Source organism: Cariama cristata, unplaced genomic scaffold, assembly GCF_000690535.1.
Source record: "Cariama cristata isolate BGI_N322 unplaced genomic scaffold, ASM69053v1 scaffold2747, whole genome shotgun sequence".
Taxonomy (NCBI): domain Eukaryota; kingdom Metazoa; phylum Chordata; class Aves; order Cariamiformes; family Cariamidae; genus Cariama; species Cariama cristata.
In genome coordinates, this window is record NW_009628181.1 from 36,823 (window position 1) to 54,306 (window position 17,484).

Here is a 17,484-nt window from a genome sequence, read left to right on the forward strand (position 1 = left end):
ATTTCAAAGAAAAATCAGTTTTACCAATAAATGTGGGACACCTGGCTGCTAGATGGGAGATGTGAAACATTTTGAACTTTGAGCACCAAAGATCTCAAAAAACCCCCCTGAGAAACAGTAATTTCAGCCCTTGGTTTGGAGACTGAAAGGGAGTGGATAGAAGGACAGTTGCGAGGGTATAAAGCGCTATTAAGCAAGTGAAGATATATGAGCTCCAGGTGACAGATAGCAATGAAATTATTATTTTATATATATGTATAATATATATACAAATATAATCTGTATTAGGCTGAGTGCAATGCTGGTGGTCAAAACCACTGGCTGCTTCCAGTTATTCTCTGAAGAAACTCAGCTCTACTGAGGAAAGCTGATGGGAACACATTTTAAAGGCTAATTCTGTTTTGACAGATTATCACTGGTTCAAAGACATTCCTCACATTCAAAAAGGAAAATACAGCTGGAAGGTACTCCAATGATACCCACCAACTCTGGACTTTCAAATGAGAAAGAAAGATTACCTCTGCTTCAGTGACGACACTCTTCTTGAATAAACGGTCAAGGAGCTCTTCGTTAGAGCATCTGACAATGGCATTAAGGGAAAACGGGACTATAGTTAAATGCTTATTTTTACTTTGTAACCACCTCTATCCAGCTAACAGCAGAATTCACGAGGTGATCTCAGGCAATGTGATGTGCGTGTAATTCATTAAAGTCTCTATTGCAGCAGTGTCCTTGCAGAATTGGGCTGCTCTAAACCTATGCTCCCTGCAAGCGGGATCATGGCATCGCTCGTGCTAAAACCTACCTGTTGGCTATGGGCTTTTCTGCTCTGCACTGCATTTTCCTGGTGCTCACCCAGACTGGAGCTTGTGGAAACAGAGTCCTTCACTTTCAGACATTTCAGAAAAGAGTTTTGGCGCTTAACAACTCATTGACACTTGTATACACAAGTATCATGATTTCTTCTAAAACAGCAGAAACCTAGTACTTCAGTGAAGAGCTCACAGAGCTATGCTATCCTGCAGTGCAAGGAGAGATTCTGCATGTGGTTTTATCTCAAGCGAAACCTGCGAATTGTTAATTGCTTAGTTATTTAATATATGAGATCTACCTAGTAGTTCCCAACCTCCTCAGACAAGCAGCACAGAAAAGGATATAACTCCAGAATCAAAATCAGTGTTTTCCGCGTTTCAAACTGATCCAGGAGCCTGGTAATTCTGTCGTGGGACAAAGAGGCAAGAATATCCCTCTCTTGATGCGCTCGAGCCTTCGTTTTGCTTCGCAGAGGTATGAATTTGGCGGCACAAGACACTCTGTTCCCTTTGTGTACAACTCGTTTCACAAAGCTGAAGCAGCCCCTGTGTAGAAATCAAAGGACAAGCCCTGTTCAGACTTGGTTCAAAGCCCTCTGCACAGCAGGTGTAGACCTTTCCACGTCCCAGCTTTTGACAGATCCCTACTGCTCAGGACTTAAATTCTCCAACATAAAAAAGCTCATTTTCCTGCACGTGAGATGCCATTGCCCTCTCCTGGCTGTCTCCAAAACTAAGCGACGAGTTGATATCAAGGGAAAAGCTGTTTCAGGTGATACAGCCTTGTGCTGACAAAGGCTGATGCTCTTGGATCCCTTGGATGGACACGGTGCTTGTGCGTACGTCGCTATGGGCTTGTGATGCTAACATTGCCAAGAAGCCCTACCTGGGCACCTATCTGGCCAGCCTCTGGCTCATATTTTTTCTGGTTCGAGCTACCTGGACCTATGGGCTGTATAGATTCTCCCATCCTCTGTCAGAAACCTCAGGCAAGTGTTTCTAGCACACCCGCAATGGGGTGACCTCCCACTTCTGCCAGTACTTTCACCTTTTCAGACTTTTCCACAGCTGGGCCCACCTCTGCCTCTGGTTACAGATGCTCAGCAGCTCAGATGGGCAATTAGATCTTCTCTGTCAGTGATGCTATAAAGTTGGGAAATTAATTTACCTTCCAATCTCCTGCTTAACCTCATAAAGGGAATGGAGCTTTCGCCTGGTGGCCACTTTCTTTGCTGTTTGATCTTTCTTAGCTTTGGAAAAGAAGGAAAATATAAGAGTTAATATTCAGACAACAATGCCTTGCTAATAGTGTGCAAAGTTATTACAGGACAATTTAAGGCAGGAAAAATTGCGTGTGTCCTCTAAACTTCTGCACAGAATTAAGTGGAGCTGTTCAATGACAAAACCTGTCAGTATGAACTTTGGGGCTGCATCTTCACCTGACATAAATCAGAAGAGCCAGGTTAAGGAGAAGAACACCACCAGAGACGTGGCTCCACTTATTTCTGTGGCCCATTGTATCAGTTCGTCATGTAGTCTGAAGCAGAGAAAAAGAAGTATCTCATTTGTATATATATATATGTAGGTCATAAGATCATTTGCTCTTATACTGGATCCTGCCATACTGGTAATATACAAATGCTACGCAGGAATACAGAGCAGATGCCATATGGGTACCAGAAGATGACTGCAACAGAGAACATATTGCAATGGCTATGGAGGCAACTCCTGCAGCTGAACAAATGACATTACCTTCCAGTACAATAAGCTCTGCTTTGCACAAAACCTCCCCTCCTGCATTTTTGGCAACGCAGGTATAAACACCACCATCTTCCAAGACAGCATTGTCCACGACTAGGAAATATGTTGTTCCTTCCTTCCCTTGATGGAGCCTGTTGCTGTCTGTCAGCAATGAAGTGCCCTGAAAGAATGAAATGACATTTTGGCACTGGGCAAACCGAGATGGAAATAGAAGTTTCTTCTTTTCAAGAAACGAGATACAGGTGCAGAACTACAACAGAGACCATGTAGGCTAGCAAATCTCACTAACAAAATGCTGGCTGAAGAAGTCCTCCATGTCTAACTGTTTCTCTGCTTCCACATTACCCAATAACTTTTTTCCTAACCCATTAATACAGGCTTGGGAAGAATCACCAGGGCTACGTGGTTTATTCTTCAGCTCTGCCAGCACACCATGCCTGAGCAGTCAGCCCAGGGAGCACAAGGATCAGCTGCTTTGCTCCTGCCTGGTCTCCAGCTTCTGCTGCTTAATATATTCATAAATGCTATGAAAAAAGGGACAGGAGGGAGTGTATGTGACACAGAGAGCAGATTATGAAGATTTGCAAAAAGACCTTATGAGACTGCCTGTCTGGGCAGTAAAATGCCAGATAAATGTATATAATACAATAAACGTAAAGGGATGCAACCCTGTTCCCCCACATGAAACGTCAGTCTCTGAGCTGTTCCTCATTATACTGGAGCAAATCTTTGAGGCACAGTAGATCACTCCATGGCAGCACCAGCTCAGTGCTTGACAGCAGTCAAAAAGTACCAGATGTTAGAAATTATTAGGGAAGAAATGAAGAATAAGACAGGAAGCATCATCTTATAAATCTTTGGTTTGCCCAGGGTGTGGTACTGTTGCAGCAATGTTCTTTCTGTAACAGCTTCCAGATGAGGATTGACAGAGCAAGTTGGGGCTCTTCAGCCTGGAAGGGAGGCTCTGGCAGTGCGACAGAATAAAGCTGTACAGAATTATGAATAGCCTAGTGAATGGGCAGGGATTAACTTTTCCTGGGACAAGATGTAAGAGCCAACACATGAAGCTTGTGGTAAATATGTACAGAACAGCCAAAAAGAGGTGGCACTTCAGGCAGCATACTGTCGTTGGGTTGAATTCCTTGGCAAAGGACACTGTACATGCTAGACATTTGCATGGGTGCAAGAGGAGGCCAGAAAAGCATGTGGAGAGCTTTACTGTGCCTTAGTATTAGTAAACAGATAAAAGTTCAGCTAGCTTGTGATAACTCTGAGCTGAAAATGTCAGAGATTGCAAGAATATTAACAGGGTGTATCTTATAATCTTGCCTTGTGTGCGTGTGCATGTGTGTGTCCACGTGGGAGAGGGTTCTTTGTGGTTTTGCTTGTTTATTAAGTTTATTTTATTTGTCTGAGTAGCTCACCCTTGCACTTCCCATACAGGAAAAAAAATGGAATAAAACGTGCTTGTACAAAACACTTAGTTGAACAGAAGAGTTGCAGACAATCATTATAGAACAACACTGGCTTAGTTCAGGGGCACGACAGTGTTCTGAGGAATAATAAATTATTCCTCCTTCCTTTCTGTGGTATATTCGTTGTCCTTAGTCACACTCATTTTACCAATTAGCTGCAGAAAAGATACAGAGCCTGGAAGTCACATTGACAATTGGAATGAACCGCACTTGATCCCATCCCTGACCCCAAAACTACAGCACACATCTTGGTGGCTCTCAGGCAGGAACCAGTCTCCTTCCCTGCCCATCTTGGTCCCCAAAACCATCTTGGTTGCCCTCTCTGCGAAAGTGACACTGGAGACAGCACAGAGTGAGAGGCATGGTTGGTGGTTCCAGCAAGAACTGGGGCTGGTTCAACAAAGTCTGTAGATATGACCCAGAATCGGCATAAGAGGCATGGGATGAAAGAGCAAAAGAAATTCCCCACAGCAGTACTGCACTACAGTCCGTTCTGCGGTCCTCGCTCTGAGCCAGAGAAAAGTCTGCGCTTACCTTAAACCACAAAACAGTAGGCTGAGGGGTTCCTTCAATGACTGCCTGGAATTTGGCATGCTCCCCAGAATTCACCTGCACGTCCTCTATTGTCACTTGCATATAGGGAGGACCTGGTGAGACACAAGGGTTTGCTGCAGGCACAATACCATAACTTTATTCATAGCGTGCTGATGTAGGTTAAGTTACTCAAATGGGATTTAGAGGACTAGCCATTTAGGATGTAACATTAGCTTAATGTCAAATCAAAAGATATTGCAGCAATATATTTGGGTTTCTTTATACTGTCGTTACGTTTAGGCTTCTTATCTTCAGGCTTATCTGTTACTTTTTGTTTAATAAACAGTTACTGCTCAAGAAATGGAAATATTTAAAATAACAGTAATCAGGAGTTATCACCAAAAGAGAAGACGATGACAATCACGGGATGTGGGAAAGGGAAGCAAGGTTCGTTCTTACTTGTTGGGGTCTTCTCCTCAGTCTTATACACACAAGTTCTTTCCGTAGTCTCAATATAAACTTCACTGTGTACATCCCAGACCACATCTCCTTCTCTTCTGTACCAGTCTCCTGCCCCTGCGGCTGGTGATGTTCTTTCATGAAGCCCAAGAGAAAAGATCATTACATAGTCACGTACAACTACAGAGATACAGGATTGCACCCTGCCATTGGTCTGTGTGTTTAACCACCAGATCAATAATTATTGACTTAAAATTAATACAAGCAGAAGTTTGTTTTGGGGGAATTAATTTCTATCCTTCCTGCACAGTGCATGTGTGAACAGGATTCTAAAAATAATAACAAACCTACAAGCATCAGTTCAAGTCACCACCTGCTCCCTCCACCAGAGAGGACTTGCTTTTCTTGAAGCAAAGTGTGCCACCTTCAGAAATCTGTGTATTGGGATGGGTATTTACCTGGTAATAGGAACAGTGCGCTCCTGGGTGCTTTCATCTCCAGCAGCTGGCTCTTCACAGGAAGGACCAGGGCTGGGCTTTGCCACACTTGGTTCTTCAGCTGGAATCTGCCTTTGTGCTTTGTCTGGCAGCAGAAATAGGGCAAGTTAGACACATCACCTATGACGACACACCTGAAACCCAGAGCAAACCTTTGGAACCATCTCTAGTCTGCCTTGTGTCAGAACCGAGTCCATCTGACCTCAGCTGAGTGTAATCACTGAAGCTAAGAAGAGAATTTGGCCCTTTTGAGAAGACCACATGAAGCAAAGGGCTTGAATAACATCAGGGAGACTGAACAGTGGCACATTGCTGATGGGGCAAAACTAACTTTTCTGTAAGGAAACACACACAGACAAAAACAGGAAAGGCAATCAGTAGGGACAAGAAGAAATAGGATGACTGGAAAAATGGCGTGAGTTCAATACATCCTTTATAGCAGATAATTTAACTGTGTTTGAGTTCCAGCTCATGGCTATGATGAAATCATAGAATCACGGAACCATTTAGGTTGGAAAAGACCCTGAAGATCATTGAGTCCAACCATTAACCTAACAGTGCCAAGCCCACCACTAAACCATGTCCCTAAGCACCACATCTACACGTCTTTTAACTACCTCCAGGGATGCCCAGCGTTATCTTCATACACATGAATGCTTCGGTTAAACTTTGCATTATGAGAACAGCTCTTGACTCGCTGGTGCAATCACAGACAGCATCAGTGAAATGAGTAAGCTTACATCAATGTAAAACTGGTGGTCAAGGCAGGCCCTGCCTGGGAGTACAGCTAATATAAATACGGAGGTATGCTAATATGGAGGATCTGGTGATGTTGTAACATCAGCATTGGTGCACCTCCACTGGGTTTTTTTGAAAATGTCCTCATACAACTCTTATGTTACACCAGAACAAGGTTTGGCATCTAGGGCTTACAGGAACAAGGAAATAAAAAGATGGTGCAGCTTGATGGCAGTTCAGGTATTGTTCTTCTTTTATTATTAATTATATTATCAGATATATCTTCAAAAACGGGTTTGATCTTCCATTCCAGAAGTACTGTCTTTTGATACTGATCATTGGAGTTACCCCCTAGGATAAAGTGCATCATCTGAGGAGAAAAGGTTAAATCAAGAGGAGTCTTCTCCCCAACAGGAAGGGCCTTTTTGGGGAGCACTCTAGGGATGTTTGGTGCTGGCTGGTTTTGGGAAAAAGCAGCAGTTTCTAGAAATCACATAAAACAGCTCTGTGGAGATGGAGAACACGGAAGTATTTACTGGCAGGGTCAGAGAACCCAGGGTGGTGGGATTGTGCTTTCCTATTGCCAGCACTATCGAAATATTTGCCTTCTTTTTATTCAAAGTATGTGATCATAGGGACAATTGTCAAGTCTCCATCTTATTAAAATAATTCCCCATATTAATAACACATTTAGTTTTCTCACATGAAAGGACTGCAAAACCATCTCATTCACTATTCTATTATTGCTGTAGTTATGACTAAGGAAATAATCTGCTAGTTGACATTTTACTTATGATTTTTGAGTCATCCTACTTCACCAGAGGATTATTTTCACAGATGATTTCCCACTAGAAAGGAAAAAAAGGTTTTAAGGCCTTGTCATTTTTTAATGCAGTTATTTTGGTTGTGATTCGATGAAAAGCTTCTATCCTTGTTAAGTCATAGAAAACAGTATTTATTTTTAAACAGCATCTGGAGTTTGAGGGCTGAAGAGTTCTTGACATTGTCCTTTTAAGTTAACACTGACAGAGGACAGTTACTCTGACTTGACACCAAGACAGCTTAGACATGTTGGTATGGCAGAAGCAGAAGGAAGTGTGGAAGGGTCGCTGCTTATTCAAGTTTTTTTAAAAAACAATGCAAAGATGAAAGACTTGTTCTCCTGGCAAGACACGGTGACACACATCATTGGTTTTAGTCACACAGAAACTGCTAAGGAGTCAATCAAGGCTCCAGGGCCAGTGAAGTGCAAGTGAACTCAATGCACTCAACATCCTAGAAGGTCTCTGACGGTTGATAACGGGGTGTTAAACTTACTTCCAGCTTGTTTATGGCAAACAATAAAAGAACACCAACCTCCCTTACCCACCCCACCAAATCAAGAAACAAATGGCTTCTATAAACATAAAAGAGGGATCCCACTCCCCTTTCTCTCTGCAAAAAACTTGAAGTAAGTCCAGAGTCAGAAGCCCAAAGGTGGAAAAAAATCCTTTATCCCTCCATTTTGGGCAGCTGATGAACCAAATTGTACTTGAGACTCAGTTTTCAAACACCTCCTGTTTCCAGAAAGATCTACCCCAAACTTGTGTCCAACCTGACCCTAACCACAGCCCCATGTTTATTCGGGTGTGAATGTCCTGTCTTAGTCTTCAACTGCTCAAAACACAACAAAACAGAAAAATGAGGGAAAAAATACCATTATTGACATGTTCAATATTTTTCTTTCTCTTGACTCCCATAGAACATTTTTCAGATTCGTGCCAAACCTACCATGACGTCCAGCAGTCTGGGTTTGGGTACTGGCTTCATGAACTGGCACAGAGGGCCCAGATGCTGTTTCTGAGTGGTCTGAAGGAATGGACCCAGGAAGGCCAAGGCCACCATCTCCTCCTCGGATGTCCGGGGGAAGAGTCACCAACAGTGATGCCGAGTCGACAAGTTTCTTTAGAGCTGTCTTGATCTCCTTATCAGCACGCTGGAGCGAGGCCTGGACAGAAGTCTCCATCTCTGACTGTGGGGAAGTCATTCCTACAGACAAGAACAACAGCTTTTCTCTCTTCAGGGTAAAGAGAAAATAGCAGCAGCATCCAACCCATGGAAATATTTGCAATCGTATCATTTTCCTCTCCTAGAGCAGAGTTGATGCAGAAATGCTTATTGCAGCAAGAAGGAATGTACCTAAGACTTAAAATAAGAAGGTTGGCACAACATGCTTCAGATAGATGTATCTCACCGTATTGAGGACACTGTGCCACACTGCACACACACCCGACCTCTTCCCAGACAGCGGAACAAAGGATCCATCTCCAAACTCAACCCTACATTGGCTGGTCTGTCAAAAATACCTTTATTAACATCAACAAAATGAACCCAGCGGTGACCCATTGCACTGATACAGACCCTACGTGCAAGGAGATCGTTATTCTTGCAGGGAAGGAGAAGGAGCGAGAAGGTACCAGCCTCATCGGTGACTCTGGAGAAAGGCAGAGGAAAGAAGAAAGGGCTGTTCTGCCTCATGAACCTGTAAGTCTGAGAGGGTGGGAGAAAAGCTACTCCTTGCTCCAGAGTAATGTATTTGTCCTACTTTATAATGTCTGAATATTTTTGCTGGACTTTGCAGTAGAAGGTGCCTGAGACTTTTAAATTTGTTCTGGACTATACCTTTGCAAGATACTCTAGAAGCAAAGCCACCTGGTCTGTACAGTAATGCGCAACAGTTGTGTATAGGGAAGCATTATACAGAGGAAGATACAACTCCTGCGTCAAGAAACTAATGACCTTGAAGGCAGAGAGAAGACAAAAGCTTTCCACACAAAAAAATGGACTTTCAAGCATACGTCTTTGCAGAACGGACACCCAGGAGACAAATACTGTGGTCTCATCCCCAGTCAGCGCTGGTAGAAGTAGTTAGGCTAGGATGGGATCACAGAACCTCAGGAGCTCACCTCATCCAATCTCCTGCTCGATACACCGTCCACAAATCTTGAAGAGGCACAACAAAGGGACAGACGATATCTATGGAAACCCTCAAGTAACCATAAAGACGGACAAAATGCATGTCAGATTAAGACGATTCATCATGTTCATGATGTGATTGCTTGCCAAGTAGGAGTGCAAACTTGAACTATCACATGGTTCAAGAAAAAATGAGAGTACTTGCACACAAACTGCTCTGACTTGTGTAATGTCACTGACACAGGACCGCATCCTGTAGCTGTTTTGATTCTGCTCCTTTCCCGGCCTTGAGAAAGTAAATTCCCACGATAGACCTTAGCAGGTAAAGTTGAAGGCTACATTTCGATTAGCCCCCTTTGAAGACATCTCACTTGATTTTTGTTTTCAGTATCCTCTCCATGAGCATAATGGTTATGAAATAATTCATTTCTGAATTTGTTGATGGAAAAAGCAAGTTTTGCTCACATGATGTCTCAGACTGCCCATCAGTGTTCATCAGTACTGGGCCAAGTGGAGGATCTTTAAATGTTTTTCTAGATAAATATTTTGATTCTCTGGTGTTCCTGTTGTGATTGCTGCCAACTGGTGCTATCCTACGAGCTGGGCAGCTGCCAACAAGTGAACTGTTTGGAAAGGCATGGAACACTCTTAGTATCTCTCAAAGAGAAAATATATTCACAGATGTATATATATACAGATTATATATAACCACAGCTTTCCCCCATGCTGCTAATACCACCACTTTCCTCCCTGTTTAGGGATGTTACCCACTATGATTCAAACTGCTGACTTGAGGAACTTTAATATTAGCTGAGGTACATCAAACTAACACTGCAGTGATGACATCTGTGATGGACATCTTGTTCACCAGTTCTAAAATCTCAACCGTAGAAACTTTCCGCCCCACATCTCCTTCAGCCAATAACCAGGAACACAAGACTGACACACGTGTTGAAGTTCCAATTCAGCCTCAGAGAAGGACCCAAGAGGACAAGCATCATTCAAAATTATTGAACTCATAGATCTGAGTTGGAAGCATGCCTAAAAATAGGTTCTTTCACTTCAACTCTTCTGCAACTGTCCCTAAAAAAAGAGACCAGAGCCCAACTGCATTAATGTTCTTGGGTTGCAATCCGGCTTCTGCTGAGGTGAGTGGGAGAAGTGGATGAGCTGATGGACTATCAGGTGCCGTGAACAGAGAACAACACAGAAACCCAGGGACTTCAGTGACAGCTGACGCAAGACATTTATTGATATAAACTCAGCATCTAACAACATATCTTGCTTTTTTTTTGTGTGTTTTTTTTCTTTTTGTACCTCAAGCAAACCGAAGTTTCCATTTTATTAATACCCATTTACCTGCAGGAATTTCAGTAAAACATTCTTTGTATTAAAATTTTTAATACAGCTGTATGTTTTCATCTACAAGAAATAAATCCCCACACGTTTCATTAGTTATCTACATAGTTTAATCACTTACAAGCATAATTTTTAACCTCTAGGAAAATATTTTTAAAGTATATGTAATGAACTTTTCATAAACCTTTCACTTTTTGAACAGAGTCCTGCATAAGATTTTTAAAATTCCTTTTAATTGAGTCTCTTTTGCTTAAATTTTGAAAGAAAATGTAAATGGATGTTAATTGCTTTGAGCTAATGAATCAAAGGATAGTTATTTCTTCTGTGACCGTCTGAACTGCAACCTTTTAGCTTCTTTAGAAAAATCTGAGCATCAGCCACAGCAGGAGGTAAACCTCCACATTCCTTTACACATCTTTATTATCTTTTGGATGAATATTATATTTTTGAAGACTATCACAGGGTAAATTCTTTTCTCAGCAGTATCTTTGTAAATCTGAATCAAATCCACTTCCTTCCATGGAATTATTTCAGATTGATACTGGGATAACTGAGATCAGAATCAGGCCCAATATAGAAGAAATGTTTTTAGTTTTGAAAGTATTTCCCTGTTGTATGTCTGTTACTTTCAAACATACAGTGCAATATACGAAAAAAGCACTAATATATATCCATCGTATGGCTTGATTAGAAACAAACAGTAAAAACCAAGGAGATGTTATAAAAAATGGGAGAGTAACATAAAAGAGGCCACTTGCTTTCACCACATGTAATCACTGGAAAAGCATCCTATATCATGAGGGTAGTGCACACGATATTACACATAGCATCTTCTTTGGATATTGAGAGTCAAAGACTGTAAAATCAGTATGTTCATTTTAGTCAGCACATGATCAAGGTGCAGCCACAGAAGGAAAAAAATAATATATTCTTTTCTACAAGCACCTTTTGTGAATTCAGTCTCTGTTAGCAGGAATATTGTTTGGAGGACTCCAGAACAAGCTTCACAATATTACCTAGCTCGGAAGCACTGAGACAACATCACACGTACATTTCTAAGGCAGAAACTCACTCAATCGTCTCTTTTCATGCTAGTTAGAAATTCAGCTGTGTCTGAGCATTTCTGGTTTCCCCATACCATCTAAATGAAAACATTTTCTATTGCAACACTTCTGCACAACTCAGCTGGGACAAGGTGTTGGGACTTCTCACCCCATATCTGTGTCAGGGCCAGTGCTTGGTCCTACTGACATCAACGACAAACTCCAGTTGACTTCAGCTGGGACCAATATTTGACCCTATGAGCTCATTTCTTTCCAGGGCTGAGCAACTTGTTGAAGGTCTGTGCAACAACCATTTTTGGTGAAGCCAACAGGAATGGGCCGTGCTCAGTGCATCTTAGCCTTCCCTTCAATCAGCACTCCCGCTGCAAAGCTCCAGAGAAACTCAGCAGAAGGCAGTACCTCTACAAGACAGCTCAACGTACATGGTTACAGTAATATGATGCAATTGCAACTGGCAGTGCTTCCAAGCAGCCCAATAAATTTTGAACAGATGTAGTTTTCAACAAGGCATTTATGGTAAGGATCTCTCTTTTTTTTTTTTTTTTTTTTTTGAACTGTCTGTGCTCCTGCTACTTTGCTGTAGCTCAGTGGTGAATTCCTCTTAGGACTTGTAGGAGACATTATCCATCAATCTGTTAACAGTAATGTTTCACCACTGGCATGGTCAGGAGATCAAATATTCTTCCAGTAATATTTATTGACAAAGACCTCATTTGTGGTTCTTTGTGTGTGTTACTGTTTGATTATAGATGTAGAAGTCATTTTGTGCAGCACTTTAATCTTTTGGTGCATGTTAAGTAAATCTATGTTTTAAAAAGTATGGTTTATAAATCCACTACACTAGAATGCAGAATAATGAAACCTACAAGTAGGAAGTGGACTTGAAAATCGCAGTCATTTTAAAAAGATGGTCTTTTTTTTACTTAAAGCAGAAGAGAACAACAAAATCCTTGCTTCCTCAAGTCAGTGGGACTTTCACCATTGACTTTAGTCAAATTAGGATTTCAATCAAAAGATCTGAGCAGCCTTTTGCATCCCTAGTATATGCAATATTTTCTCTATGTTTCGTTCCATGGCAGTTTAAAAGAACGTAACCAGACTATGCATGTTGAAAGGTTTATGAAGCAATTTTGATAGAGCTAATTGGTGTTGAAAGTGTACAGCAGAGTCAAAGCAGTATAAAGCTTCATGACCTTTGGGCACACAGTGACAGGAGATCGCTTTAGCTGGAAACAGGCCTCCTATCCTGGGCTGCTGAAGGATGCTGAAAAGCTTAGATACTTTCACCTTCTTGCCACACCATAATGTACTAATTGGCACTTGAAATAATTTTTAAGTTCATGGACGAAAATGCACTTATTCATTTATATTTCTGTCATAGGTAGGAGAATCAGGCTTTTCCTAAATCTACCATTACTGCTCCGCTATGGAATGATATATGTTCATCTCGATCAAAGCTTTTTAAATTACAAACTGTTCTGACAGACATGTTCCCTTTAAGACTGGAAAAGCTCGACATATCATATTTAAATATATTTTCCTCAAAGGTATTCCCTTGTACCTATTACCTTATAATCTTTGCCACCAATTCCCCTCACCTACAACAATTTTGATTAGCTTTTTCTAAAACGCTGCTTTCTTTTGTGTTAAAAATTATGCTTGCATCTTCTCAGCTTTGGGAGAGGTCTTCTGTGCTGATGTGCAAGGTAACAGGCTCGCCAACTGTCCCATAGCTGAGGGTTCTTGTGGAAACTTCAGTTTTAAAGCTTGACTGTCCATTGTCTGCCGAGAGCTGGACTTCGGTGCAGAAAGATGGTTTCACTGTGAAGGAGGGACCAGGAGAAGCTGCTGCTGTTGCTGCGTGCACTCCAGGTGTTACTGCCATGCGGGTATCACTCACATGGAAAGAAATGTTTGAGGGGCCTACAGACTGCACACCGGTTATTCTAGATGTTGACATGAACATGCCCCCAGGAACATGCTCCTCAAACTGGCTGAAAAATCTTTGCCTGGGCTTGGACACCACAGGTCTCCCCAGATTCAGCAGCACTGGCTTCCCAATTGTTGGCTCATTAATCTCTGTCTGGAGCACGGAGATCTCGCAGGGTTTCTCTGCCTTATGGTTCTGATCACCACACCCGTAGGTCTCACCTTCTTCGGGAACATAATCTTCAAGATCCTCCAAAGTTAATACTTTGCCATTGTGGGTTAAGATTTTGCGGTCCCGGGTGCTAATGTCATCTGACTGTAGTTCCTCTGGTTCATCAACTATAATGACATTATCCTGTTCCGGAAGGACATCTTGCATTACTTCGGGTACCTCCTCTTCAACAGGCCAAGATATGTCTACCTCTTCCTTAACGTCTGGACTTGCTGGTGGGAACAGAATTTCGTGCTGATCTGCATCAGCTGTCTCAAAACCGAAGATCAAAGGCTCACCCCCGCAGGCAAGCAGCGGGGAAGCGACGTCTGACCTGTAATCAGCACTTGTCTCCTGTGGGAAGCTTGTTCCTTCGGTTTCGTAATCCATCAATGAATTATTTCCTAGTTGTTCGGACCCACATGGGGAGCTTCTGTCTTCGTTGCTGACCTGAGGTCCTTCCTGCTCAGTTGCATACACCAGGGGCTGGGTATCGACTTCAGAGAGGCTGTCATTAGGCAAAGATTTTGACTGTTCCACCAATTTATTGTTGGAGTTGTTTGTGTTTGGATCATCTTCTGGGGAACGTCTAGGCTTTGAGCTGGGGAAAGTGAATGTTAATACCCCTGAGTCATCTTTTTCCTGTTTTGCTGGGGAAGAGCCTCTTTTCCTTGCAGGTTTTGGTGTTTTTTTCACCTTGAATTCGATTATTTCTTCCACTTCAACCCATTTGGGCTTTTTCTCTTCCACCTTGGTCTCTATGATGACATCTCCAGCTGCTGCGCCTTGCCTCTCCTCTGGTTCTGTGACAAAAAGCACGGGAACAGCAGACTTCGGTGTTGCCTCCTGCTCATGTCTGTGGACAGGTTGCCTGATCTTTGAAACATAAACTGGCTCTGGAGTTGGCTCCGCTCTTGGGGAGCGGGAAGGCGAATGACCTGAAGAAGAACGTGCAGGAGAAACCCTTCCCCTTTGTCTTGGGCTCTTCACCACGGTGGTTATCGTTTCCTCTCTGATGACAGAAAGGGTTGGAATGGAGTTGGCAGGAAGACGAGACTTATCAGGGAGCCACACTCCATCAGCACATGCCATTGTCGGTCAAGGCACTACAGTGGGGTTAGTTTTGTGAGCACTCCAGCTTTTGGTGAAGCATGTCATTTTGGAAGGGATACACAGGCAACGCACACACCCACATGCCCATCTCCACTTACTTTCTGATCCAGGGAAAACCTCAGTGCCCCTTCCCCCAGGTAAACCCTAGCTCCTTTAACCTCCTTGAGTGCATGAACACACGACGAGTATGTCCAGCTAAGAAACGTTCTTCTGAATGCTGCTGTGTTTCATGTGCTTGTGTTGACCACCTGCTATGCTGCTTTGGACCCATATAGCAGTGTCACCCAAAGATTTTAAATACTCAGGGAGTTTAACCTTTTCCTGAGTATCTTTGGCTAAAATCCTGGCTTCATCAAATTGAATGGCAAAATGTCCTTTATTATACTAGAGTCAGCAGCTTCCTGGTTTTTAATAAATGTAACGTATCACTATTTTGTTTATTAGAGCCTCTTTTGAGACCAGAGATCTACGTTTTCACATGCAAAACAGTTACATTAAAAAGCCATCAAGTGCTTCGAGACTAGGAAAAGAAAGTTAGCGCATTTCCTGCACAAGTCATCTATGTCAAAATGTACTTATTTTTACTTTTCATTACATCATTATTGCAGACACAGCCTGATCCTACTACCACCAATTGACATAGGAGTACCAAACCAATCTGAGATGCATGATTACAATTTCTCAGCGTATTTCTGCTGGCCTTGCTTTATATTTTTTGACATATCCAAAGTAGTTGGGACTTCTCAGCATCCCTGTATAAATACACAATTTATTGTGTCAAAACAATCTTCTGCACCTATGCCAGGACAATCTTTGACTTTAAATGAGCTACAGATGGAATTGGATCAAATAGCTTTAAAATCTGGGGACAGGAACACCTAAACACAGACTTCAATGCTCTTAATTTATTGTTTAACGTGCAGTTTTTCCTACAGATTTTTCAGTGGCGCTTCTTACATGGAAAAATTTGAAAGTAAAGACAGTGTTTGCTTTGCAACTCTGCTTTGCAGTGGAGGTAGCTGGCAAAGCTGATTTAGTTTCTGTGTTGAGATTCTGTCCCTACCTCCAAGCAATGAGATAAAAAAAGAATTAACTGAAGGGTAAAGACAATGGCCTGAACTGAGATTATGAATCAAGACAATAGCTTCTTTATTTCTCTCTGTCTCCTTGCCAGCCTCTGGTCACAGACACGTAGGCTGAAAGTCACCAGCTCTGCTCTCCAGCCATCTCGGCTCTGGCTTTTGCACTGAGATACAGAGAAGGGTGGGAAGAGTCCTTGTGAAAGGAGAGCTTATTTCTCACGTTGCATTTGTCTAACCATTATGGAAGATTAATCCTCTTAGATATATTCTTTCTCATCTGTTGGTCTTATTTTTGGAAACTGGTATTGCCTTCTGTGGAGATCAGATTTCTTTCCACCATCAATCTCTCCCTTTGAGGATGCGCTGAAGTCCAGGACTGGATCAGCTACAGTGAGATTCCTTTTCTTACAAAGCATCCTCTCTTCTACTGCTCATTTCCACTGCTTTACTATTAGACAGTTTTCCTTTAAGGTCTATGCAGAGCCTTCATAATGGCCATGTTGCCTTTCTGAGTTACACAAAACTAAATCATTTTAGATAAAGAATAAATCCACGTGTGCTTGCACTAGACTTTGCTCTACATTGCAAGGGTAGAATGCTTTTTTTTGGGTCTGGGATTTGCATATAAGGACATTGTTCAATCCCATCTCTAAATTATTGGTTATGTTCTGCTAGTAGTTTCAAAGCTGCTTCTGGTCCTCAGCTCACCACACATTAAGGAGAGCTGGAATGTGCCCTTAGAAAGTTGTTCCCAAACTTCACCCCATCACTATGCCAATTCCAGCTGACGTCCACTGCAATGAGTTCATGACCACATCCACTAGCAAAAGGAGGGGAATTTTGGTTGTTCTGAGATCCCACTCATAAATGTACCAGCCTCCTTTGGGGCTGCAACCCTTAATTTAGGAGTCACTTCTTGAGCTGTCCAAAGCAATAGTCTATGGAATTTACATGTCAGAAATTTAGAAATCAGCTTAACTGATGGGAATTTGTAGTAATTGAATATTATTTGATCAACCAATATTAATGCTGCTGCTTGTGATTTGAAATCAAAAAGGGAAAAGGAGGATGATTAGCTGACTGAGGAGAGATGTAAAACAAAAGCGTCTCTCCAGGTGATTTACAGGCACTGAGATGTAGAAAGATGAGATTTACTAAGCTTTAGACATGGTCTGGCTCTGAGGGATTCCTTCCTGCTCATGACTTTCTCAGGATGTTTCTGAATGTGGTATCAAAAAATGTTTCTCTGTTTAGCTACCCCACTGGTATCTGAGCCCTGATCCTTGAGATGGGACAGGCAGAAACACCTTCATTTTCTGTTTTTTGTGTTTTTTTTTTTTTTTATTCAGAGTAAAAAAGTCTAATGACTGGAGATGTTAACTGAACTGGTTTGCAAGAGAGAGGGGCAAAGGCAGAACCCCTTCCTGCCTCTCCTGTCTGCTCTTTCTCTGTTCAGGGTGGAAGCTGCTAGGATGGGGGACACGTCTTCTTACAA

General features: G+C 42.2%; 1 protein-coding gene across 1 annotated transcript in view; it reads right to left on the reverse strand.

Annotated features, from left to right (window-relative positions):
* LOC104165128 (obscurin-like) overlaps window positions 1-17,484 on the reverse strand; it is a gene marked incomplete at its 5' end in the record, with an annotated part of 144,390 nt that overhangs the window by 19,709 nt on the left and 107,197 nt on the right. The window contains 9 exons of the mRNA XM_009704685.1: window positions 519-579; window positions 1,146-1,358; window positions 1,981-2,057; window positions 2,560-2,733; window positions 4,583-4,695; window positions 5,042-5,175; window positions 5,500-5,623; window positions 8,047-8,304; window positions 13,374-14,732. Of these exons, the coding sequence (XP_009702987.1) occupies window positions 519-579; window positions 1,146-1,358; window positions 1,981-2,057; window positions 2,560-2,733; window positions 4,583-4,695; window positions 5,042-5,175; window positions 5,500-5,623; window positions 8,047-8,304; window positions 13,374-14,732 (2,513 nt within the window). The remainder of the gene's footprint in view (window positions 1-518; window positions 580-1,145; window positions 1,359-1,980; window positions 2,058-2,559; window positions 2,734-4,582; window positions 4,696-5,041; window positions 5,176-5,499; window positions 5,624-8,046; window positions 8,305-13,373; window positions 14,733-17,484) is intronic.